General features: G+C 43.8%; 1 protein-coding gene and 2 pseudogenes across 5 annotated transcripts; all 3 read right to left on the bottom strand.

Moving 5' to 3' along the window:
* Positions 1–1,886: 1,886 nt before the first annotated feature.
* LOC100838850 lies at positions 1,887–5,341 on the bottom strand (annotated as a pseudogene).
* Positions 5,342–7,128: 1,787 nt separating this feature from the next.
* On the bottom strand, positions 7,129–16,567 carry LOC100838537 (annotated as a pseudogene).
* A 7,551-nt stretch (positions 16,568–24,118) lies between these two features.
* On the bottom strand, positions 24,119–26,294 carry LOC100838241 (cysteine-rich receptor-like protein kinase 10). Of its 5 annotated transcripts, none has more exons than XM_024459990.1 (6): positions 26,005–26,294; positions 25,714–25,895; positions 25,397–25,613; positions 25,044–25,308; positions 24,773–24,923; positions 24,119–24,645 (listed from the first exon to the last, which is right to left on the bottom strand). In XM_024459990.1, the coding sequence occupies exons 2-6, from the start codon at positions 25,816–25,818 to the stop codon at positions 24,475–24,477; spliced, it is 909 nt and encodes a 302-aa protein (XP_024315758.1). In that variant the 5' UTR covers positions 25,819–25,895; positions 26,005–26,294; the 3' UTR covers positions 24,119–24,474. The 5 variants fall into 5 exon arrangements, with proteins under 5 accessions (XP_024315758.1, XP_024315759.1, XP_024315756.1 ...); XM_024459991.1 differs by having other exon boundaries at positions 25,714–25,869; XM_024459988.1 differs by having other exon boundaries at positions 25,714–25,863.
* Positions 26,295–27,345: the final 1,051 nt, after the last annotated feature.

The raw sequence follows: 27,345 nt of genomic DNA, 5'->3' as shown, positions 1-27,345 counted from the left end.
CCTCGCCATGGTATGCTTCTTCACCAGACTGGTCATCAGACTCCATGTTTTCCATCTCAATGCCATCATCGACTTCAATGCCATCCTCCCCGTGAGAAGTCCACCTTGAATAACCAGACACAAATCCCCGCATGAGCATGTGCATCTCGACATCCTCTGGCTCGTACAGCTTGCTGTTCCGACATCTCACAACGGGACAACACATCTTATCACCCCCTTTCCTATGCATATCTTCCACGCCGGCATCGACAAAAGTCTTCAGCCGCTCTATCCACTCAACACGTAACCTGTCCTCGTACATCCAAGCACAGCCCATCGAGCTACAACACAATTTTTTTTTAAATAAACGAATCAGCTTGATCGACAAAAATGGAAAATTTCGGCATGACCTTTGATAAAAAAAATAGCATTTTGCACTATGAAATTCGATGCCTCTATCAAAACCAAATTACCCCCATCCACATCGGCACGACGGCCGGTATCACATCACATAAGAAATACACGGCACGAAGGCCGGTGTCAACACACATTTAATATGCTTGAACATGCACATACACCGGTCCCGAGGTTAAGCTTAACCCTAGGGCTAACCCCCAGGGACTAAGCTCCCCCATAAGCAGCCAGAGAGAGAGCTGCAGAGAGAGAGAGCGCTAGAGAGAGAGCGATAGAGAGAGAGGGAGCTCATTGAAGCAAAATTAAAGCGAGAGAGAGAGGGATCCAGGAGGGAGGGCCCTCACTAGGGTGAGGGGGAGCACCAAAGACAGCAGGGGCAGCCCGGGAGAGCCGCCGAAGAAAGATTGGGGCCGAATTTCCCGCCGGCGGCCACGGCGCCATTAATGGAGATTTTGCCAGACTGGAGAAGAACAAGCGAAGGAAGAAGGGAGAGAAAGAAGAAGGAGATCGGGGGGAGAGCTACCTTCGAGCCGCCGCCATCAATTTTAGCAGGGCTTCACCGCCGGTGAGGAGCAGAGCCGCAGCTGTTCCAAGACAGACGCGCGAGCTCGAACAGCTTCAGGCTCGCACAGTGCTTATATATAGGAAGGTCACCAGTGGCGAGTGTACGGATAAACCGCCACTGGTGACCTCCAGCGGCGGGCGGAAAAATAAACCGTGTTTGATGAGGATGGTTTTTGCGAAGGGGGAGGTGTTCTCAGACATCCATCGATATATGTTGTGCTTTTCTAGATGTTTCTGGAGCCCGGGTTTATGTTGTTTCATGTCTTGAAAAGTGTTTGCTGGTTGGATGTATGAATAAGTTGATGTTGGTGGATTAAAGGATTTGGAATAATAGGCATATCCATGTGTGATCTGGTTGTGATGTGCATATGAATCTTTCTCTTGTTTAGGTTCTGGTGTTTTCATGAATTGTGACGATGTAGAGTTCCTGTGTCAGCATAGTTTTAGATCTTTGGCGCCATTTTTTTATGCATGACGTGTCATCTAAGAAAGACTTGAACGGGTAAATAAGCACGGGAAGGAAGTTTGAACAGTTCATGCACGGAACGGCTAATAATCGCGGGAAGGGAGTTTGAACCACCCATGCACGGAACGGCTAAATAATCGCGGGAAAAGGAGTTTGAAATCCATGCCCTGACCTCGCAATTATGACATTTCCTCCTCGAGGAATGTTGATATAGCACTCACAAGTATGACATCTTCTACTCATATATCATTTGTTTCCTTCTATATTATGTCAGTATATACTATATATACCGCCTCTTCTCTTCCAACTTGTCCCATCCGCCTTCAATTCCAAAACACATCACTAGAGCTCGATCGCCTGCTGCCTTTCCTCTTCACATCATACCCTCTGGACTGGAAGATGATTCTGGTGCTTAATTTTCTGTCAAAAACTCCTCTCTTTTTTACAACAATGTACACAACTCCTAGTACTTGATATTCCAGAGAAAATTCGTCAGTTTCAACTTTGTAGAAAAGCCCATGGCCCTGTAGTTACGGCCCACCGTGTCCTCTGGGAAACGCCTAACTTTTTAGCAGCACATCAGATAGGTATCTCAAGGAACAAAAAGGAAAGAACTCTCGTGTAGCCAAGCAAAGCAAAGAGAGAACCATACCAGATTTGATCAGAAGACTCCAGTTCCCACTCAAGCTCTGGCATTGAGGTAAATCCATACCAGATTTGATCAGAAGGAGGGGGCTTTATTTGTATGCGCAGAGTCCCACGAACAGACGTGATTTTAATTTTCAATGAAAACGGCACCTTTTGCAGGAACAAGGAGAACAAATTACACGCTTCAGTATTTTATGGTTATATTAGTAATACATTAACTTTTGTATCCAAAAAAATTCCATCTATGGGTTTGATCTCTTATTTAAACTGCTAAAACAGGTCACAGATATACTTATGCTTAATATTGCACCTCACAAAATAAACAACTGACAGTGAAAAAATAGTAAGTACAGTGGTCAAGAGAATCTCTTCAAAATACGAGTAGCAGACTATATTTTATGCGTATACGTCAGTTCACTAAGTACAATAAATTGCATGTGTAACTGTAAACAACACATTACTTCAGTCTGTGAAACAGGTAAAACAAGAACCAACCTGAGAGACATGGTCAGTTATTGAATGTAATATATTTTTCCACCTTGATGTATATGCTGATGTCCACCCAGTACTCTTTGACCGCCTTAACATGTCTGGTACAAAAGAGCAGCAAGCATATCAAGTCATGGTCTCATGGATTATGCGGTCAACATGGACGGAGATTCACCATTCGCATGCCCGAGTTATACACCATGTGCAATTTTGGGAGGAGCACCACATCATTTATTGTTCACTTGCTTATTTATAATTTATAAACAGAGTAAATGGTCATTCTGTGCAATAACAAGAGAAAGAAAATGTGTAGAAAAATGCAAACAAACCTGTGTCATCTTCATCCTCCACTACAGGAGCCAAAAGTTGCGGAGATCTAAATTGGTTGCCATAATGCTCAATATTCTCCATCAATTCTGAATCTATACTCCCATTAGAATCCGCTCCTAGAGTAGTTTTCATTATGTCTTTTTGCAGCTCTGGTTCCTGAACCTCAAGTCTTGCTTCAATATGCAGTACTATTCCACTACAATATTCAAAATTAATCAACTTCGAAAGCCCAAAGTTCATTTAAATCTCTTGGAAGGACTCTCATCCTACGCAAATATGGTGGAAGCTCTCCAAGACTGATATCACTAAGTGTAATTTCACCAATGTAGGCTGCAGTTCTCATGTTTGACAATGTTCGCTGATCAACATGAAGCAACCGTTAACAAACATTGGTAAAGGATGAGTTTACTCGCAAATACAAATATTATCTAACCTGAATGCGTGCTTTAATGGCCTTTCTTATCTCATCACTCATTTTAGCATCAAAAAAGAACCGAGAAAATAGGAGGTTCCAACAAATTGTACCTCCGTCGGCACACTTTTCATCTATATTTGCATCAGGGGAATCTGAGAACACATTGCTGTGGCCGAAATCAGAACTAGGTGTACTGGGTTGATTTGTGCCTTGTGATAATGAACTACTGCTGGACCTTTCTTCTGGCGCATCAATCAGTGAGGAACCACGGTTGCTGCGGATTTTATCCCACCCGTTTCTTTCGGCTTGCGCTGAGATTGAGCTTGTTCTAGTCACTTGGGGAGATTTTCCAGATGCCTTCCTGGCCAATTTTTTCAGGAGAAGGCGAACTTTAGACTACCCATCAGACTTTTTTTTTCCGAGAAAACACAAAAACTTTGCGTCTCGATGCATATATTAAGAGAGAAAGAGTAATTTACAAGCCCAAGAGGGCAACACCCACAAAAAATACAACGCAAGAAGACCTCTAGGAACCAGTGACCGACGGGAGTAGCACTCCAAGCCCAGTCGCCCCAGCCCGAGCCCACAGCCTGGCGTCTGCCTTGATGGATCGGGTCAGTGAGGCGATGCTAGGAGTCAAGTTGTCGAAGACCGCCGCGTTGTGATGCTTCCAAATCCACCAGGCGTGAGCATGATGATTGAAGCAGTGCCCTTCCGAGCCGAAGAAGGAGCGGTGTTGACCGTCGCATGCCACCAATCCGCAAAGAGGACACCTACAGTAGGAGGGGCAGCGGTGGATCGGATCCAAGAAAGCACCTCATGCCACATGAAGCGGGAGAAGGGACAGTCGACCATGAGGTGATTCATGGTTTCCATCGATTGGTCGCACAGCAAGCACCGCGGGGCATGAGACAACCCGTGACGTGCCGTTCTCTTCGCCGTCCAGCATCGATGCTGGCAGGCGAGCTAGATGAAAAACTTGACACGTGGCGGTGCCCAAGACTTCCAGTTCAGCCTCCAAATGTCAGAAAGAACACCCCCATGGAAGAGACTGCGGTAGCATGACTTGGAAGAATACTGTCCGTCACCCGTCCATCTCCAGCACAAGGTATCAGCCGCATCTGAAAGCTGGACCATACGCAACCGCTCCCAAATCCGAAAGTATTGCCAAAGGGCAACAGGATCAAGAATCCCCCGGATGTCGTGGATCCAACTTCTATCGGCAAGGGCCTCGCGGACGGTGCGATTTTTTTGGGTACGTCTTGGAACCAACTGAACGAGGTTTGGGGCGACCCATCAGACTTTACTACCATGATCCTCGGCGTTAAGTGCCGAGGATTTCAGGAAACAAGGGTATCCAACATTTAGTGAGGATATGTAACTTCTGAACTCTTCACTCAGCCTGGCACGCAAGTTTAGTTTCTCTTTATCTGTAGAAGATGCAAGACGAAGTGCTTTGCACCATGATTCTTTCTCCCAAGACGTGTCCACATAAAGATAACATACCTTGCTCCCCTTGCAAATCTCAGATCCCTTGCTTTCAAGTTTTATTGGATACCTTTTAGCTCTGAAAATAAATGGACAAATATAAATGGTGGTCACATTAAAACTAGAGTACAGACGTGAGGTGTATGCTAGCATCAGCATTAAAATTAACTAAGTGGAAAATATAGTCACTTTTTAAGAACGTCGAACTTGAAGAAATAAAGTGTCTTTAGTCTTTAGCTACTGCAAAAGATAAGAAAGCTTAGCTAGCCTATCATATATCAAGGCTATGCTGTTGATAACAGACGTTAAAGGCTGACAATACATACTGACCATTTACGTGACGGTAGATTAGAGGCAGAAACAGCAACAACTGTGCAATTCAGAAGCTCAATGGTTATCCGAGAACCATCAGGACCCGACAAGATAAGCGAGTGGCCATCAATTTTTGCCAACATCCTTATAGGGAAAACCTCGACAATGTTCTTTTTATCCTTGGTGTCTTTCTGAACCCCATTAGGCAAGTGGTTGTTGCTGCTAACTTTTGGCATCTTTTCTGACTCTAGCATCCATAGAAAACCCTGCAACACGTAGGACAGTCAGGTGTAATTATCAAATTTTGCTAATCTATCGATCATGGAACAGCTAGCTATTATCTACGATGGATGTATGCTCACCGCCCGATCAGCCCTAATATCTTATGACTAACTAGCTAGTAGGTCTAAATGCTCCGTGTAGATCTGTGTACGTTTTGACATAGATGAGCATGTGTAGTTCATTTTCCGTCAACGAGTCTGAACAGTCAAGGACAATTAATTACTGCTCATCACAGAGTTTGCTCAGCTGTGTGTGATTGGTCGATCGTCACATTAGACTACAGATAAGCCTGTAGATATATAATAATGAATGTCATTACATTGGGTTCTACTAACTCGATCGACAGCCCTCACATGCATGCTTAGATCAGTTTCAGATCGATCCTTGGGTTCTGTTAGCTTAATTACTGTACAAAGTTTAATAAAATTATAGGCTGAAGTAATTAAATGTTCTCTCGAGTCCCAAAGCTATGCACTGGTTAGTGTACACTGGTAGCTCAAAACCATTGGTGATAAGGCCGTAAATCACACGCAGACGGGCGGTTCTCACTCTTGTTCTTCTTCTCTTCATTCACGATGCTACACGTTGCCGGGCGGGTCTCAATCCGTTCCTAACACATGTGAAATACAAAGTTCTGGTGTCAGACTGGACATGTGTGGCATAATATTGAAGTGAACCAAACAATGGTGCAGCATATGAAGAAGCAAGCAGCAAATTGCTGGGCAGAGAAGAACCGATCAAACATTTGAGGTGAGGTCACTAACAATAACTACCGTACTTCTAATCAACAGGCTTTAAGTAATTGAACAGACAAGTTTTACTTTTTAGCGTGCTTCAGTGCTTTCTATATTTTATATTGTATACTATATAATCCATACATATATCATAACTCATCGCGTCCCTTCTAAGTTGTTTCACTTACTTCTCCATTTACATTTGATGATCTTTATCATGTATGTACTACCAGTGCGTTCTGAACATCTGGATTGGTTCCAGATGTTAACTGTCATCGATCAGGCTTGTCAGTCTGGTAAAAGCTCAACTGATTATAGTACTTCCTCCGTCCAACAAAAGATGTCTCAAGTTTGTCAAAATTTGAACGTATCTAGACATGACTTAGTGTATAGATGCATTTAAATTTGATCAAAATTGCGACATCCTTGTTTGGACGGAGGGAGTTTTACAAGAAAGCCATGCCATGGATATTCTCATGATATCTGCTTGGTAAATTCAATTTACATCTTAGTAGTAGATCAATGCATGTTAAGCATTCGCCGGATCATTGATTATAAAATCTGATCTTGTTATTACTGGATTTCTGGATTGTTTGCAAACATAAGAGGACCTTTCTTCCACGCTACTTGGTTATTTGTTGAAAAAGCAGGCTGTAAGTTTAGAGCATAACTTTGGTAGTCAGCCAGCCAGGTGTGCTGGTAACCCACCGAGTTCGATCATCAAAGGTTGCATTTTAGTGCCACACTTTATAAAAATTATATATTTATATACTGTCGGACTGCAATAGTAAAAAAAAAACAGGCTGTCGTGTGGAATGCTTGCCGGATTAATGGTTGACTTGTAGCATAACTGAGTCCTTCTCAATGCTGGGTGCATCATCATTGTTCACAAGTATGCAATATTTCTAATGCAACAGAATACCACTGAAGTATGCAATATTGCTGGGTTAAACATGTCAAGGAGAAAGCAGCAACTTGCTGGGCAGAGAAGAACCAACAAAAGAACAGATGCACTTAACAATTTATTGTAATTTATTACAGTAGAACACTCCTACTGTTTCACATAAAAAAGAGTCGCACTTCATTTCTTGCAATAATAAAAAATTATGAGCGACGTGGCTCCCTGCAGTGTCTTGTAGTTACAAGAAGAGACGATAAGATTAACATACAAGATATGCAAGTAAAGAATTAGAGGGGAACCCACAATTTGGACCCTTCAGGACGAACTTGCTGGTTCCTCCAGCTTCGCAGCAGGTTTGTTTGGATGGTTGAGAAGCTTTTGCTCGAGGTCTGTCTTGAGTGCTTCTTCGTTGGTGCCCTTCAGCAAGACTTCCTTGAGCTCAGACAGATAATTCAGGCCAGTCAGGTCATATGACGACAACCCGCTGGAGTAGTCAAGCTTGAGCAGCTCAAGATTTTTCATTGTTTCTGATCCGAAGGTCACATGTAATGAGCTGCTGGAGCTGCAAGAAATCTCGAGGATCTTCACCTTTTCGTATGTGGGTACCTCTTCTCCATACATCTTCGCAGAAAAACTAAGCTTATTATCCTGAAGCTGCTCGACACAAAGGCGCAGAATGCATAGTTCTGGTAGCTTGGCAAGGAACTCAGTGCTGTCATTTTGTTTTAAAGTGGCCATCTCCAGGTCCAACTTCCTGAGCTTGCTAAGTTGGTCCTTCCATTGTGGCAACTTATCTTGAAGCCCATACAGTTTAAGGCTCTGTAGGTTCACCCAAGCCCTAGGCATGGAGATACCATCCAAGCAGCCTTGATTGTCCTTGTCGAGCTGCAGGGACAAGGATTCCAAATGGGCACCATGAACTGATTCTACAAACTTCTTAATGTTCTTCCTGTTGATGCCAGAGACTCCAAGCTTGCGCAACTGGGTGAGCTCCTTGAGCTCTTTCATCATGGTCTTTGTGCCTGAAGCACCGATGTCGACAACACCAAGCGTGTGCAGCGCCGTGAGTTTCCCAATCCCTCTAGGCACCTCAACACCAAACAGCTGGCGATGATGTTGTCGTCTACCGGCACGTATGTACTGCAAGTTGCATAACTTGGTGATGGTCTCAGGCAGGGTGACTATGGAGGTCGCCCTGATATCCAGTGTCTGGAGCTGTCCCATACGATGCAATGAACTTGGTAGATATTTGATCTCATCGTGTCATCGTAGAGAGAGGAACTTGAGGCGACGCAGCCATTTCACTACTTTATCTAGATCTTCATGCTTGACGTCATGGGATGCATCTTCTAGATCAAGCACCCGAAGAAGCTTCATACTTTCAGAGATTAAGAATCCTCTCCATTCTCCAAACACAGTCAGCGACCGTAGCCGTGAGAAGTCCATCCTCTCAAACACAATTTTGTCTCGGTACCATTTCTTCAATATGACAAGGTGACGTCCTGTGCGCTGGGTGGTTAGGGCACTTTTGTCACCCAGTTCGAAGACAAGGTTCTCTTCCCTTCGCTGTGATACAATGTACTCTCGAATGAAAGTATTCACCTGGCAAAAGACCATCCGAACATCTGTGTCAACATTTAGTGACGTCGATGATGACTGTGATGCTAGCTGTTGGATTATGCTCAGCTCAAGCAGCTCAGAGAAGTGATTTTCCCCATTCTCCTCCGCAGATTCATTATGGCTGTCCCTGGAGTAGCCTTCCGCAATCCACCGCCTTACCAGTCGCCTCCGACGAATGATGTTGCCTTGAGGAAATATTGACAGATAGAAGATACATGGCTTGAGGTAGTCTGGACAATCGCGGAAGTAAGCACGGATCCAGTCAAATAGATCTTGTAGCATATCATACTCCGGGTTGGTCTCCAGGTGATGCATAAATTTGTGTTTGAAAGAACCAAGAACGTTCATTTTAATCATCATCTCGATGCTGGAGGCTATGGCAGCTATTACTTTGGGTATACCTCCACACTTTAAAATAAGTCCTTGTACCTCCTTCTCCCTATCATCTTGAATCGACGTCTTATGGACCTACAGATATTCATCGTGATGTAAAAAAACCAAGTATCGATCAAATAAAAAGAAAAATCGCACACGATCTAACAATATTATCACTCGAGGCGGCTTTTTTTTTAAGTGAGTGTAGCGCTCAGATGATTTGGTTTTTGTGATGGAACCAGACCACCTAGGTTCAAGTTCCAGACTTGGCAATATTAGTGCTCACATTTCCCTGAATTTAGTAAAGCGTTTAACCGGCGTTGTTCTCTCAGTGCAAGTGACAACTACGAGACGCTTTTGGTGACTTCGTCAATCTCAAGATCTGCCAGGTCAATTTCTCCAAAGTGCTTATGAAGATGGGGTGTGCGTGTGTGCATTCATAAGGGTGAGTGTACGTGCTTGTTTTCTTTATTTTTCCTGTTCCAACATCTGATCTGTCTGGCATACAATGCAGTTGCATGTGTACACGTACATACCAAGACCAACTAGCAAACCTCTATTCAAACATGATCAACTCACATGTGATTGCAAGAGAGTCTGTCCTCCTTAGCTAGGACGATACACGAAACATGCAGTCCTGGCTTCTAACATACGTAAGAGCGTCTCTACCAGATCTCTCGTAAAGGTGTACAATTGTGAGCGGTAAAACTGCACGAAACAGATTCATTACATATATCAGCCCACGTAGAACTCATTTTGGTAAACCCTAAATCCGTCTCCCCTCACGATATATCTACTGCCGGGGTGGGAATGGGGTGGGGGGGGGGGTATGGATTGGTATCCTCATATTCCTCGCTGCCTCCCCAATCCGCCGCGGGTGCCACCGTCCGCCCATTCCGCTACCACAGGTAGAGATCATGACTGAGATGATGACTGCTTGTGTGATCATCCACAACATGGTTGTTGAGAACGACCGGGATGATTCCATATATGATAAAGAGTGGGACTTCCGTGGGGAGTTGGTCGACCTCATCCTAGACCAGCATATTTCCAACAGTTTCTCCATGTGCATCATGAAACCCGTGATGGGGCAACTCACGACCCACTCCAAAATGATTTGGTTTAGCACACGTGGAACCACGTAGGAAACCAATAGTTTCATCTTAGTTTTCTCTATTTATTTCAATATTTAGAACGATGTTTGATTGTGTAAACTATTTGTATTGGATTATTTGCAATAATTCGGATTACTTGTTTTATATTTGTGTGGTCATCGAATGGCCAGAATTGTCTAAAATATGACCGCGTTAGGGGCCGGCCCTGGCAGACCCAAACGGACAGGGGCCGGACATCGAGTCCAGACCTGTTCAGCTCGTCACCCAAACGGTCCAAATCGGACGCTTTTGGCCACCGATTTGGGCTATGGTCCGGCAATCTGCTAGAGATGCTCTAACACGTGCATCAAATTGACGAATGTGAAGCGACACTTTTTTTTCACTTTAGAACCTTCAACATCAAAGATGGCACTCAAATAAATTATTTTTTCGAAAAGGAGGATAACTCCCGGCCTCTGTATCGACTGATGCACACGGCCAGGCACTCAGATAATTAAGATTCCGGGAGGATAAATTGCTTTGCGCCTTGCCCCTCGTTGAGCAATAGCCAAGCTTATTCAACAACGTGAAAGGATTAGGTCTCACTTTTTGGTCTGTTGGTCGATTGGTGAGAAGTTCTTTTATCATGCAGAGGTTACTACTCACCCTGAATGTACTGGTCGTGTTCAGTGAGTGGAGGATTAGGATGTGGTTATGGCTGCATTGTACGTACGTAGGTGGATGGACTGGTCTGTTTGTTGCGGTGTGTAGCTAAAGAGATCGATCGGTTGTGAATTCTTGTTCGGTCCTGTTTGTTTTCAGTAATGTGAAGTCAAATAAAGCTCCCACTATTGTGAAAATAGAAATTACAGTATTAGCTATATGGTTTATAGTCGAGACGATGCTTTAAAAAAAAAGAGAGAAGAGGACCGTACGTACCTCATTGAGGAGATCAGAGGCCGCAGCAGCTTCTAGAGCCTTGACATTAAACAGGAGCTTTTCATTATTTATGCAATGTGTGGCGATTCTTTTGTCAGTTGTAATGACAATGATAACGCTCTTAGATTTCTTGGGCTTCAAGGCAGCTTGCATCAAGTCCCATTCTTTTGTGGACCGGAGCTCGTCTATAACAACGAAGCACCGATGCTTCGTCAGAAGACTGTGACACTCTTCAATGGGGTCTTTCTCCGAATGAATACCTTGAAGTAAGCTCAGATACAAGTCCCTTAAATTGAACGGACGTGATACATCCACCCAAAAATACTTGTCATAGTTATTGCTGTGAAGCTTTCTTTCATCATATAATTTTCTGACAAGAGCTGATTTCCCAACTCCAGCTATTCCCCAAACGGACATCACCGGGGGAGAGTTGACACGTGTTTCTGATACATATTCACCGAGTTCCTTTATTTGTGGGTCGCGTCCAAAAAGTGTACGAGTATTGTTCTTGTCTTTGTCTCCATCGCCTTCAGAACCCTGTATAAATGTGTGTGGACAACGATGGAGATTCATTAAATTATTAGTATCCGCTAAAAAAATTAAATTTTTAGTATAGTAAAAACTACAACGCAATTTGCAAAAAATTTCACCTAGTTCTTTTTCAAATATCTTAGAAATAGCATACAAATATATTAAAAATGATAAAATAGAATACATACTATCATATGATAGTATACTAACGTCGGAGTATGGTGTGTTGTTTCTATTCCCTCCGTTTCATAATTTTTGTCGAAATATTACATGTATCTAGACATTTTTTAGGAATAGATATATTCAATTTTGGGCAAATTTGAGACAAGAATTATGAAACGGAGGGAGTACAATATATATATGTAAAGTAGTTATATTAATTCTGAAACCAGTTGCCAAATAATCATCGCTCCCTTAGGCCCCGTTCGTTTCGAGCGATCCCTGCATGTATTGAGAGGGATTCTGGGAAAGCTGAACTAAATTTCCTGCACGTTTCCCTGCCAATCCCCACCGGGAAGGGTGAAACCGAACTGGCCCTTACGGGGCACGTGCCAGTAGAAGGCCACGGGGTTAGACCGAGGCTGTCACACACCGGCGACTACGCCGGCAACGGTGCATGCCTCGCAAGTGCACTGATCGGCTACACTAGCGGCACGAGAGCTGCTGGTGATGGAGCAGCGACGACCATCTCAATGTTACCGATAATTACGAGCCGCGCTGTCTGGGTGGAGCACCGGGTGCGTCTAATTCTCTGAGTAGAGAAAAAAAATTATAAAGAAAGAAAGGGGGCGACGGGGATTGCTTTTGCGGGACGAGTTTGGGGTTCCGGGGTTGGTATAAGAATTAGGAAGGCCGAAGCAGGTTCAGGAGTCCAGGTCGCCCCTGAATCCTTGAAGAGCAAAACAGGAACCGAATAGACTGAAATATATATAGAACTCTTCTACAGTATCTTAGAATTAATTTGAACCTTTTATTTTTTAGATCTAAGGTCTCAGATTTGTTGATAACCCCTAATACTCCAATTGAGGTGTATGGAGTAATAGGATGGAGTATTCAAAAGTAAGGGCAAAACATAATCTCACGCCTGTTAAAAAAATCCTGAAAACACACGCCGACCGAAATGCTGGAGGACGGCGAGGGCGGAATGCGTGCGGCGCGCGGGCTGGGTGAAGGGCGGCGGCAGTGCACACTGGGATGAGGGCGGCGGCGCCGCGGGCTGGTTGAGGGCGGCGGCGGCCCGCTGGAGGGGAGCGAGGCGGCGCGGACGCGGAGAGAGTGGGCGGCGCGCGCGGGGAGGATGGCGACGGCGGCGGGCAGGGAAAGCGGCAGCGCGCGCAGCGAGGACGGCGACGGGCGCGGGCAGGGAAGGCGGGGGCGCGCGCGGGGAGGACGGTCACGGCGGCGGGCGCGGGCAGGGAAGGCGGCGGCTCGCGGGGAGGACGGCAACAGCCGTGGGCAGGGAAGGCGGGCGCTCACGGCGAGAACCGCGACAGGCGCGGGCAGGAAAGGCAGGCACGCGCGGGGAGGACGGCGACGGCCGCGGGCAGGGAAGGCGGCACCGCGCGCGGCAAGGACGACGCAGGCTCGAGTGGGGAAGATGATCAACCTATTTCTTAATTATTATTTTATCCATGCGAAAATGTGAAAGACAAAAATGCCCATTTCTAATACTCCGTTTAGTCCTGCTGGAGTAATGGGTTCGGGAGAATTTGCCATATATAAAGACCTTTATTGTTCCTTAATTTTTTTACATGCAGGGTAAAGGAAACATAACAAATTAATGAACCAATAAAAAAAAAATATAGCAGCAAGACATAATAAATACACAAGTGGTCCATCACAACTAGTTGAAAATGCATACAACAAGAACTAAACTCAATTGCCGACGTACTTAAGGATTTTTTTTAAAAATCAGTCTAATCAGGTTTTCAATGTAGAAACCCGAATAATACGAAAATAAGAAGGGAACCCTATACCTTAATAGACCGAATAATAATAAAAAATCGCTTTGTACAGATTCAGTTCAGTTCGTTTTCCGGATTTCGCGATTCTAAAGTGCCCACCCCTACATGCTGCTGTGTGTAGCTAAAGAGACCGAATAATACAATATTGTTTATTCTTGTTTGGTTCTATTGTTTTCATGTGACGTTGAGCATCAAATAAAGCTACTATTATAGAAAATGAAAATTAGCTATATGGTCAATATACAGTAGATGCTTGTAAAAAACGAGAGACGACCGTACGTGCGTACCTTGTTTTTGAAGAGATCATCAGAGGCTGCCGAAGCTTCTGGAGCCTTGACATTAAACACGAGTTCTACATCATTTGTGCAATGTGAGGCAATGCTTTGGTCAGTTGTAATTACTATGATAACACTACTACTCTTGGAATGTTTGAACGCCAAGGCAGCTTGCATCGAGTCCCATTCTTCTTTGGACCGGAGATCGTTTATAACGATCAGGCACTGATGATCTTTCAGAAGCTTCTCTTCAATGGGGTCTGTCAAATTGAATGGATGGGATACATCCACCCAATAATATTTGTCAAATTTTTGGTCGCTTTGCTGCTGAAGCCTTCTTTCATCGTATAATTTCCTGACGAGAGCTGATTTCCCAACATCATCTGTTCCCCACACGCACATAACTGCTGGAGAGTCGACACGTGCCTTTGCTAAATAATTACCAAGTTCATCGATTCGTGCATCTCGAGAACCCTGTATATATATGTGTATATAATGTGGACATCGAGAGGCATTAATTAACACACAATTATATAAGTATATACAGCATGCACATGTGAAGCTAGCTAGCTGTTTGGCGTAATTCCTTCCGGCGTAGATTCTCTGACGTACGTCACCTAATCGTTGTGTGGTTGACATGCGGGCTGTGGGACCCTCATGTCATTCACAGAAGCCATGGGATTTAAAGTAAAGACAAACCAGCTCGAATTTCTTGATTATCTAAATAGGAGTATGTTACAAACCATAAAACGCAGAAGACTACTAGTACTAGAGATCAGAGGCAATGCACAATTATCGACAAGTTTGGTTAATTTAGCAGCTGGCTTAAGGGAATCTGGGAATGTCGCCATATACTTCTCTGCCCTCCGTTCCTAAATATAATTAAGACATACTAGCTTTGTTCTAAGTCAGATTTTGATCATATATATATATATATATATATATATATATATAATATATATTTTTGCAGTATACTTATTTGATATTCTACGCGTTGATAAATTTTTCTATAAATTTTATCAAAGTTTAGAAAGTTTGACTTAGGGAACGGAGGTAGTAGCTCATATTGACATATTGGACCTGCGTGGTAGAACAGCCGAAGAGGAGTCCTCTTCTTTTGCGAATCTTTACACTTATGCGACTACGAACACTCCAGTTACAAAAGTGTAATTCAAAGTTGCACCAAAGACCAGCACGCGACTACGGGTGCAAAAAACACTATTTTATGTAGTTTTTTTTTCCTTAAAGATACACATGCATGCAAAATTTTGTAATGTAAAATAAAAAGTTTAAGACTCAAATTATTATTATTTCCAATTTAGAGCACCGATCTTTTTCTCTCAAGTAGTTGGCGGTCCAAGACGTGGAACCCGAAAGCCTAGTTAAGGACGTGTACTTAATTTTGACTGCCGTACGTACGCTTTCTTTTTTATATATGTTGATGATGGAATAAATTGCATGCGATCTCATATATATATTCTTAAAAGGAAATAATGATATCTTCTTAATTAGAAGAGAAATTAACAAAAATAATAAATACCTTGATCAGGAGTGCACAGACAGAATGGTGATCCGAGAACTTTTTGAGCTCCAATATCTGGTAAGAGGGGCCGATGCACAAGGTTGCGATTTCACATTCCTGCGTGGACACGATGACCCTGCTGCCATCCTTGATGCGACGAAGGAACGTCCTGATAGTATCCCAATCTGCCTTGTTTGACAGGCCTTCCAAGACAATGAGGCACCTCTTCTTTGCGACTAGCCGCTCGAAGTCGTGGAAGACCTGCATGTTGGTTAGGCCATGCACACCTATGGTTGCAGCATTTTGTTGCCGGGAAGGCGAGTTTGCGTAGAATTGAGCCATCAAGCTGCTGATGAAGTCGCGGGGACTCAAGGGATGCAGGAGCTTCACCCAGGCACGATGGAAGTCTTGGTCTTTGCAGATTTCAGGGTGGTCGTAGGTGTTACTGATGATGGATGTGGTCCCATGATCGCCTCCTGAACCCCACACGGAGATGACTTGAAAAGGGTCCGCGGGCGCGGGGCGTGAAGAATTGTTCTCGAGGATGATCAATCTGGTGAGATCAGCAAAGCCTTTCTGCCTCTTGGTAGCGCCCCTTGCCTCGGCCAGCATGTTGGATGTGGTTGCGCCGACAGCGGCTTCCGGCTGTTGGTGCTGCTGCACGACAATGGGCTTGGACCCATTGTCACTGATGAGGTTGTAGCGCGTGTTCCTGGTGCTCACTTCATGCACCCTGGCCTTGAGCTGCTCGATCTCGCCCACCGCCTCGTCCAGCGGCATTGGCGGCACCATGCCACACGACGGGACCATCCGGCGGACCAGCAGCCAGAACTTGGTCCTCTTGTCGAGGTGGACGACGAACTCGATGCAGTCCTCCACGTCGTAGGCCAGCTCCCGGATCTGCCGTACCCACGTCTTCACCACCGGGTTCTCCACGCGCTCTGCGTTGGCCACCTCAAGGAAGGAGTGCATCATCTCGAACTCGCCGGAGATGAACACCAGGTTGCTCTGCGCGCTCCGCCGCAGACCATCCTCCTTCTCGATGGCCGCCTGGGCCTTGGTCATCACCCCTTCCACAACATACTTGGCCAGACCAAGCACAAGGTCCGCCATGACTAGCTAGCTCCAATATCGATCAATCTAGCTAGTCTCTCGGCTGTTTCGAATTCTTGTGTGCTGTGTTATGTGAGTTGTGCGAGAGCATCGATCTCGGTCACATTTGGATGTGCCATTCTTAAAGGGGCCGGAGATCCATCCATCCATCTCACACATTTGGATGTGTGCCATTCTTAAAAAATCCATCAATGATTTTTAAACAATATACTGCACAAGATGGATCAGTCTCCGCCGATTATTTATTAATTGTATATGACATGAACAAGTCTTCGCTGATCCAAATTGTAAATGCCTAGTAGCTTAACAACCGTGCTGACACACAAACTAAACTATATATGCCCTAGAAAATTCAACACGCAGCAATCATCACATGCGCGCGCGGGAGCTTTTCTTATATATATTGGTCCATTGATCACTATATATATATTCTGAATAATTAATGCCCTGATTGGGATATATATACCGTATTTTTAGTACAGGGTTGGTATTTAGTTATTCATTCCAAGTAGGCTCCAATGGTTTTTTAGTTACCAGTTTAATTTGTAACTCCAACGTACACTTTAATTTGTAACTCCAACGATAGCACACATTAAATACTTCAACGTATAATTTTGTTAAACTTACTCTCTACGGTAATACACTAAGAGGCCCAATAATCCTAACAGCTATAGTAAGCAACATCAAACTTTTTGGGGTCATCAACTTGGCACCATCACATGGCGATGGAGGATTGTGTGGTGCCGTCTATGGCGGTGAAATGAACAGATCAGAGAGGGTGGTGTTCTGATCTCTGGACAATTCTACCGCTATTCGACGAAGAATTTTTTTGAGGGAGGGGGAAGGTATGTGGACTTAAGAGACATGGAAAACACCAAGTTTACCTAGGTTTAGGCCAATATACACCCCTACACCCTTCCAACATCTGTAATATCACACAATATCGAGTAGCTAAACTTTAATTCTTAGAGTTACCAACCGGGCGAGGTATCCTGACTTGCTCCTTGTCGATGTTATCTATCTTAACTCTGAGACCCTCCTAGGACTCCCAGACCCTCAACGAGGGAAAAGCCTTCCGAGTTGGGGGTACTGGCCCAATGCACTTGTCAGTACGGATCATACACTTTGGGGATATGGTAAACCTAGCGAAATACCCTTACACGTCATTAGATGAACCGCTAGCATATTCACGTTTAGTTGAATGTGCATTGTCCTTGTTGTCCCCAAAAAACCACCATGCGGAGTACCAAGTATGAATCGATTGATCTGCCTTTTAAATTTAACTATATATAGATATACTGTTTGAAGGTGCAGGTTTCCATTATGATATGAGCTTACTGTATTGATCTAAGCAGTATATATGCTTAGCTGTTCCACCTCTGGAGTTCTCGGAGTCGTTGACCAAAATTAGCTTTCACATGGCGCCATAAACTAACCCGTAAGCATTTGCTAGCTTAATTTCCACGACCGGGTTTGCCATGAAGTAGGGCGCTGCTCTATGATTGATCAATTACAGATCAAAGCTGTGAAGGGTCTACAGCTGCAAAAATCATTTTGTTTAGGACTCCAACTCATCGTCTGGTCAGTCTTGTTTTTTTTTTAAATGTTCAAATTGCTTGATTGATTGGTACATGCTGATGGAGCTAGCTTTCCCTTTAACAATTCCATGTCCAGCTCAGTATACATGCTGGTTAGAAGAGGATATCAATATTAATTTGATCGATGCTCTGGTTCGATCGAGGGCGCGAGGCACATCCAATTGTCCAGCTAGATAACGGCCATTAATTATTTTGTCTCCGCTTAATGAACCTATAAAGACTATTTTTAGTACTCCCTCCGTCCATCTATCCACGTTCTTAACTGCTCCGGTACCTACCGGAGTGCCAAATTTCAATATCAACATAATTTCATTTGGCATGAACTTCATATCTGTTGTGGAAGGGGTCCACGCCCACTCTGAATCGAAACAAAACGTTTTGACCCTTGCGAGCCTAGGTGCTCTATGCGACGTCAATACCTCACCACGCCACCACATGGCCTCAGCATGCCTACCTTGGTACCCAACTCAGTACCAAAGCTGCGTCTCGCCTCTCGCCTCGTCAAGCCTTGGTGCATGGCTCTATGCGCATAGTGTCGTCTCGCCTCATTAAACCTCGGTGCACGGTTTTGTGCGACGTCTCGTCCCGCGCCCTGTCTTGCCAAACCTCGACGTTCGGCTCTGTATAACATCGCATGTCTTGGAGTATTGTGCTTTGGGTTGATCATTATGTTGTTCCTGCCAGTGGATTTGGTCTTTGGCAATTGGTTTTTGGTAGAAGACGGAGAAGATGGGTGTGGTGAGGCTAGTCTACAGAAGATTGTCTCCAAATTTTTTTAGCTGATGTGTTCAGGCTTAATGTCTGACATCTTTTTGAAAAATAAAATATGGCTATGTGCGTCCAAGAATACAAAGGCCGCTTTTTTTTGGCCAAAAAAATGAATCCATCAATTATAAATGCAATTTAAAAAAAATGCAATTTTTAAACAAGACTACACACGAGATGGCCCTGTCTTCGCCCGATTATATATTAATTGTAAATGAAATGAGCAAGTCTTCGCTGATCCAAACTGTAAATAAGTATTAGCCTAAGAACTGAGCTGACACACAAACTATGTATGCTCTAAAAAATTTAACAGGCAACACACTCATCACGTTACCACATGCGCGCGAGCTTTTCTTATATTGTTCCATCGATCGCTATATATTTTTTCGAAATAACTTACAAGTACTAGTTGTCACATATATATTTACGGCCTTATTAACTTAAACCCAGCTTGGAATACTGTATTTTTAGCAGGAGGATTGGTATTGAATTAGTTCTAGCTCGGTTTACCAGTGTATATACCAGCTAGTGCACAACTAACTCAGACACTTTGGAACTCGAGAGAACATTAATTATTTCAACATATAATCTTGTTAAATTTACTCTGTACAGTAATTAAGCTAACAGAACCCAAGGATCGATCTCAAACTGATCTATAAGCATGCATGTGAGGGTTGTCGATCGAGATAACAGAATCCAATGTATATCTGAAGGCTTGTCTGTAGCCTATGTGACGACCAATCTCACACAGTTTGAGCTAACTCTGTTATGAGTAGTAATTAATTGTCCTTGACCGTCCATAGTCGTTGACGGAGATGAACTCACACATGCTCATGTATGTGAAAACGTACACACAGATCTACATGCACGGAGCATGCATTTAGACCTACTAAGCTAGCTACCTTTTTTTTTTGCAAGTAAAAAACCATCATCAATCAACGAGTTACAGTCCCGACGCAGAGCATCAGTTACAAAGTTTGGTTTTTCACAGTACCACCACCTGGTGCTAACAAAACTTCTACCATAATTGGCTAGACAGTCACTCACAGAATTTTGATCACGAGAACATTTTTGAATCACGATTCCTGGACGCTCAAGAAGCAGGTTGCGAATGGAAGCAACCCTGTTTCTGTACTTTCGACATGTTCACAGCAGACGGTGTAATAAGGCTTAGAGCTTCCGCACAGTCCACCTCGACTACGAAAGGGTCTGGCGTCCACTGGAGAGCACGCTGAACACCCATTTTGCAGGCCATCAATTCAGCATCGACGGGGTCTTGACAGTAACGTAGGTACTGACACCCAAGAAGGATTGCAATCCCATTGTTATCTCGGAAGACAGCTCCAGCACCGCCAACACCATCATCGTAGTTAAAGGACCCATCGACATTAAGCTTCAGCTTGCCAGGCTCAGGCGGCACCCAAGTTAGTTTCCTCGAGGACAACAGATTACTAATAATTGGTTTCGATCGGCTGACGAATTCCCAGCACATTGACCACCTGCTTCCCTTTCAAATCCTGCACAGAGGGGTGTTGCCTCACCAGGAGAAGTGATTCAATGTAACTATTAAGGAAGCCGCGAGAGGCCTCCGTTGGCGGCTCAGGTTTGTCATGAGTAATGTCATTATGAACATCCCATATGTGCCACATTGTCATGAGGATGATAACACGCTGGTCAGAGTTAAAACTTTCCAGCAAGAGAAGAACCCATTCTCTGGTACTCGGGAAAGTTTCAAAGTCAGGGAGTCCCCAGTGCTGGCGCTTAGCACACCAGTCTTCTAGCGTGTGGACACTTAATTAAGGCATGAAAAATGTCCTCATGATCAGTACCACAAATTGGGCAATTATGTGGTGTGTTGATGTTCCTGTGTCTCAGGTTCATTTGTGTAGAGAGGGCATTCCGAGCAGCCCTCCAGGCAAAAATTTGCACTTTCTTTGGCACAGGGATGTTCCAAATATTTTTCCATATTGACCTTCTACCACCAGGCATGTTACTAGCTGCACCTACCCCACTTTCAACCATATGTTCTTTGAGGGACTGCTGATATGAACTCTTTCACAGAGAAGCAACCTTTCTTGTCCGGTTGCCAAGCTAAGCTATCGTTCTCAGTAAGACGAGACGTAATCATTTTCAAGATTTCTTCAGCATCAACCGGGAGAAAATATTGCTTAACCAAAACCTCATTCCACCCTCCATGTGGGTGCATGAAGTCTGCCACCCACTTGTATCTGCATCGCCCTCGTCTAGTAATGGGCCTGAAATTGTGATCACGGGGAATCCACGGGTCACGCCATGCTGGAATTGAGGTCCCATTGCCGACTCTCCATATCACGCCCTTCTTAAAAAGTTCCAGGCCATATTCGATTGCACGCCAAGAGGAGGAGGGGTTCCCAGTGAAAACGGTATCCACAAGATTTCGATTGGGGTAATACTTAGCTCTCAGAACCCAGGCACAAAGGCTGTTTCGGAATTGTAGAAGCCTCCATGTCTGCCTTGCCAACAGAGCTTGATTGAAAAGTTGCAGGTCCCTAAAGCCAATACCACCATGCGTCTTGGGTCTCGTCGTACTATCCCAGCTAATCCATTGCATTTTACATTTACCGTTCTCCTTGCCCCACCAGAATTCCCAGCTAGCTAGTCAGTCATAACATATTAGTGCTGGTCAGTCATAACACCCATCGTAGATTGTAGGAGCTGTTCAACGATCGACCGATTTATATTATGGTCTCGATCGATGGGCCGGTCCAAGCTAGTAGATTAAGCCTGTGAGCTCGGTACTAGCACAGATCATTTTTGTTAGGACTGATCCATCTAGCAGCTCGTCGTCTCGCCAGCCTTGCTTAAAAATTGTTTTCAAATTGCAGAATCACATGCAGGTTAGCAAACGATTCGTAGCAATTCGAGGCACATCGATTAATTCGTTGTCCAACTTGTTCCCCGCGGTTTGGGGTAAGTATATTATTGTCCTTCAACTCATCGAAAGGTTACCGGCGGGTTCTCCATCCCGTTAGAGGCAGGGGCGGAGCGAAATAATGGTCACCGGTGTCAAAACGGACTAGTAGCAACAATGAGTAGTTTTTCTAAAGTACTCTGAAAATGAGAAAATTTCACAAAACCACTACTTTTGGGGATATGATTCCAGTAAGCCACCACTTTAAGTGTTCGTAATAATTTACCACTACTCTAGCGGTAATTATTTTCGCTACAACCAAATCCGTCCGATTAAGCCATTTGACAAACCCGACAAGTTGGTCCCACGTGTAATGCCTTGTATGACAATTTTTGTCCATCACGCATTTTCACCCAGACCCTCTGTGTTTTCATCTTTTCTACCTTTTCTCCTCTCCGTTCTCCCCCCTTCTTCTCCTCCAGCTCCGGCCGCCCTGGCTTGCCCGGCCCCTCTGTCCCCTTCTCCGCCATCGCCACCAGCCCACCCACCCTTCCCGAGACTCGCAGCAACAAACGCGAGCACCTTCGCCACCACCCACCATCCCCCTAATTCAGATCTAACGGGAGGAGGAGGAGGAGGAGATGCCATGCGAGGGGTCCCAATGTATGCGGAATCAGGAACCCACGGGGTGGTCGTGGGCTTGGGCAAAGGAGAGTGACGGCGTCGTGGACGATGCATGGTGGTCCAGCATCAACGGGAGGGGCGACGGTGGTGCTGCTTCTGATTTGGTTGCTTCTCAACGTTGTACTCTAGCCAATCATATTTTACAAAACCAGTTTAGGATTAAAATGGCGTTCAATATTTTCTATGGTCCTCTTTTCATAGTTGAAACCAGTTGGTGGTCTGAATAAACCTCTAATCAAATATATGTTTGCGCATTATCTCATCTTGTACGTAGCTTCAGTCCAATATATTCATATAAATCCCATAGTTTTAAATAGCGCGCTATAGCGGCGTTATAGCGTTTGGAGAAGCCTCCCGCTAAAGCTATGCAGTTTTAGCGCTAAGCTAAGAAAAACGCTATTAGCTCCGCTAATCACGCTATAGCACTATATTTTGGGATCGTTAGCGCGCTAAGCTGCCCCCGCGGTAATTATTTTTGGGGCTTTTGGCACAGGCGATGCCTAAAATTCCATCACAGAAGCAATGCCTCAGCTCATTGTAGTTTTCTAGATTTGAAAAAAAAAAATTAGATTAAATGCTGCTATTGTCCCAATATATGTATAGTTGGCATTACTAGGACTAGGTACAACCTTGCTGGCATTACAAGTGGTGTTTCTAAGTGTCAAGGAATTCCTACCGATGTCAAGGAGAATTTTTTTTTTATCATATGATGCCTCATTTATTGATACTTTTGTATGATTTTTAAAAAATCCGCTAAATGTCTTAGCGCCGCTATAGCACATATAGCTTCTGGACCAGGCTGCCGCTAAATGGCTCCCGCTATTTAAAACTATGATAAATCCTCTAGCTGCGTCTTGTACGTACGTACTCGTAGTCTCGTCGAGACACCGGCGAAGGAGACGCACGAGTAAACATTTGGTGGACCTTCGTCAGGATCTGTCCGTAGTGGTGGAGATTAATTTTCTTTTCAAATTCAAAAGGCGCTCCATTATATTTTTGCTGCCTCTGAAATTAGTACAAATAAAAGTACCTAGGATTCAAATACATATTATACAAAGAGGGGATACAAACAAGAGAGAGAAATTAGCATCACCAGTGGATTCAGGAATTTAGGATGTCAAATTGCTTGCTCGTTGTTTTTTGCTTTTGATTGTTACCCTCTTGATTGAATTCTTCTCGACCTTCTTTGATATATGAATGGCACGCTGTTTCGTTTCGTCAAAAAAAAATTGCTTGCTCGTCGAGATTAATTATGAAATGAATTGGCTTTAGCCCTGGCATCACTTACAGATCGTAACCGCAGAAGACGGCAGGAGATGCGGGACACACCGGACGGCGGTGAGGAGCGCACGTCGAGGGTTCTCGATCGTGTGTTTTCTGGAGCGAGCCACGACTGGGGAACCGCCCTCGCCGCCCTCTCAGCCCGTCGGCCGAGGCTGCATATACCTCAACGGTGCCCTTCCTCAGAGCGCCGGCCGGCCGGGATGAGCCCCGCGATTTCCCGTCCTTCCGGAGCCTCCACGGCAAGGCCAGCCACGCTTCCGAGCCCTCGGCCACCGGCGCCCTGCGAGTTTTCCGGCTAGAGAGAAGACAATAAGTGACGACTCTTTTTTCTCTTACTATTTTACCCTTGCCTTTTGAATACTCCATCGATCTTATACGGAGATGATACTCCACGAATCTAAATCCAAGTATTAAGGAGCAGCAACTAATCTGAGTTCTTAGATTAAAGAGAATGGATACCAAATTAATTTCAGGGTACTGTACAAGAGCTTTCCACTGTATACACACCGAATGAACTCGTATGTTTATTCCAGTGACATAACTTAATTAGTACTCCCACCGACCGATATTATTTGTCAAAATATTACATGTATCTAGATGTTTTTTGAACATAGATACATCCATATTTGGGCAAATCTGAGACAAGTAATATGGGTTTTCAGGGCACACCACAATACATATTTAATTATATAATATACAAGAGAGGCTTAATCAACGATGGATTTGTCAAAACTGTCCTTTTGAACACACGTACGCGCGCATGTGTCCCTTTGCTTTCATACCTCGTCTGCCTTTTGATTAGCTTGCATTGAGCCTGTCAACAATTGCCCCTATGAGAGGCCTTTTTTCCCGATCAAGCTGCACACATTCTAGCCCAACTTTTATGCATGCATATACTTGCTGGAGCCTTTCTGCATCATACGATGGGTACTGGGATGCTATGTGCTCTGGTGTCCATTCTTTACGTATCTACATATACAGAATTGGAATTATATAATTTTGGTGATATGATGATCATATGCAAAGTAAAGTAACATATATATATAGGCTTTTTAAATTTGAACGCTCAAATCGCCAAAATAATATTTCTTCTTACTTCATCAATGTATTTCCTTGCGGACGGTTGGCCAATCGCCCGACTTTTCTTCACTCCTGTGGTGATCTCGATTATCATTAGGCCTAAACTATATATGTCGGCTTGGGCCGATATTTTACCATCGTGTACATATTCTGGAGCCATGTATCCACTGGATATATCATCAATCAACAAAAATATTGATCGAGAGTTAACAATCATAACAAAAACATCTCTTTGCTTTATAATAGAGGAACAATTGATGATGTATCAAAAGTTGTGATTAGCTTACTTTGATCCCGCAACTGATCCTGTGAACTTTATAATCTCTCCTTGGCCAAAGAATCTGTAGAGTTCAAAACACCCAATTTTGGGCACCTTGTTTTCATCCAGCCATATATTTGCCGGCTTGAGATCCAGATGGATAACGCGCAGCTTGTGCAGACAACATAAACCCTGGCAAATCCCCTTGACTATTGTGAAGCGTTCGTCCCAATGGACACCGTGTTCAGCCGAAGAGGAGGCTGAACCCTCAGCTGCATATATCGGTGTAAAAGCTATAAATTAAGGAAACAGAGATAAATAATTTAAACACGTACTGAGAGAATCTGGAAGAGAAATGAAAATAGTGTAGAGGTTACATACCAAAAAGATAACAGTCAAGGGTCATAAGAATACTAGGTAAATACTCATAGCAGAGTAACGGCCTTTCATGAACAGATCTTCCTTCCGAGCAGAATCCGACCAATCGTGCTATGTTTTCATGTTCGGGTGCCATCATATTCTGAACCTCCTCCTTAAATATTTTTTCAGTTGATTCCGTAAGTTCCTTCACAGCAATTTCCGTGTCATCCATTTTTCCCTGTTTAATTAATCATGCAGATGCTACTACATATTAACATCTTTCTAATTTTCAACCTTTTAAAAGGCAGAAAAAAATTTGCTATGGCAAGAGGTGAAACCTTATAAAGTATCCCAAATTGATCTTCACAAATACTATCAGAGAAGTTCGTATTCAAACGGTCAAATTGTAGTTCGGGGATGGTCTTGCTCCCTCTGGTGGACATCTTCTGAAGATCTAACAAGTTCAGACGGACAAAACTTGCTGTTTGCTGCAACTTGCCATTTGGAAAAGCAAGACGTACTTACAGTTTCCATAAGTCAAAAACAAAAACATGACTAGCTAATCGTTGTACGAATTAACATCTGAAAACAAATTAGCAGTTCCGATCGAGGAGTTAATAATCACTGACCTTAAGATGGAGGAATTAATACCCTGAGGGATATATTGTACCAAGCGAGCAGCTGAATAGAGACCAAGAACCCGCAGCTTCTTACGATTTCTTCACAGATAGAGAGTTCAGAGAGAGAGAGAGAGAGATAAACAGGGCCCCGATAAACAGTAGTAAGATCTGTGGAAAAGAGAAGAGAGGGATTCCTAAGCTATCTGTGTAAAGAGCAGAGAAGAGAGAAGAAAGCAAAGCAAAAGGGTCTCTTCTGGTTTTCATCACATATATAGTACATATAGAATGCATACCCATGGAGATGGAGATGGACATGGAGTCCTTCCATCTGTACGTATGTAGATAATTGATTGAGGGCTGATTAAACTAACAAAGTTTATATGTACCCACCATGGGTCCATGTGATTAGGTTGTGCTTAACAGTTGTAAAACGCGCAACAAGCAAGTGGCCCAGCTAGCTGGTGTTACATGTCGTCGTGTACCAGCGGTGACTCCATTAATTAGCTGTCTCGATCTGTCAGGTGTTAAAAATTGCCGCCGTCGCGCTCGATCGATCGTTGCCATCGGCGCCTTTCTGCAGTGATCGATGCAGAGGAGAAATAAGCCTCAATTAATTAAGCCGTGGCTTCTGCTAGAGATAACCGTTGCCTCTGCAAGAGATAACTTATAGGTCTCTCCCAAATGCTCTCACGTGGCATCAGCATTCTGTTTATATATGTGGCACGTATTTACCGTATCATCACGTAAACCACAATCCTCACCCAATAAACTTCACAGTATTAATAAAAGTGAGGTCGATCTACTATACATAATAAATATTTTCTCCATGTAATTAATTAAGATACAATGCATGGAGTAGATGTATCTAAAACCCTTTAACATACATAAACAATTAATTATTTTAAGCCGTCAGATATAATGTTTCTGTTGAAACAAGAAATCAAGGATATCTGTCAGGGAAAATATTTCTCCTGTTAGCTTAGTGTCGTCAAGAGTATCATATGATCAGGATCGAGCGTACAAGAGGGTTGAACCAGTGTGGTGCACTGGAGACCACAGGTAAAAGACTAAAAATCGATCATTTTCTTGAGTACTCCCTCGGTCCCATAATTCTTGTCGTTGTTTTAGTACAAATTTGAACTAGAACAACGACAAGAATTATGGGACGGAGGGAATATATGTTAGCTATATATATAGAGTGTGACACCCCTAAATTTATGTGAAAAATATGTGTCACTTGTATTTGGACATCGGTCATTTCCGCTCTAGATCCGCCGGCCCTATATACCATCCATGTTGATTCTATCTTTCAACATCTCCCGCTCACCTTTCTTTTCAGCGGTAGACATT

Source organism: Brachypodium distachyon, chromosome 1 (genome assembly GCF_000005505.3).
Source record: "Brachypodium distachyon strain Bd21 chromosome 1, Brachypodium_distachyon_v3.0, whole genome shotgun sequence".
NCBI lineage: Eukaryota > Viridiplantae > Streptophyta > Magnoliopsida > Poales > Poaceae > Brachypodium > Brachypodium distachyon.
Note: the sequence above shows the minus strand (reverse complement) of the source record. Positions and strands in the feature narration are given on the sequence as shown.

Excerpts from the sequence above, each read along its gene's own strand:
- LOC100838241 (XM_024459990.1), bottom strand. The coding sequence starts at position 25,818 with ATGTCCACCAGAGGGAGCAAGACCATCCCCGAACTACAATTTGACCGT. Across the intron at positions 25,614-25,713 it reads AATTTGGGATACTTTATAAG|GGAAAAATGGATGACACGGA; the intron begins GTTTCACCTCTT and ends TTAATTAAACAG. Across the intron at positions 24,646-24,772 it reads CAAGGAAATACATTGATGAA|ATACGTAAAGAATGGACACC; the intron begins GTAAGAAGAAAT and ends CTGTATATGTAG.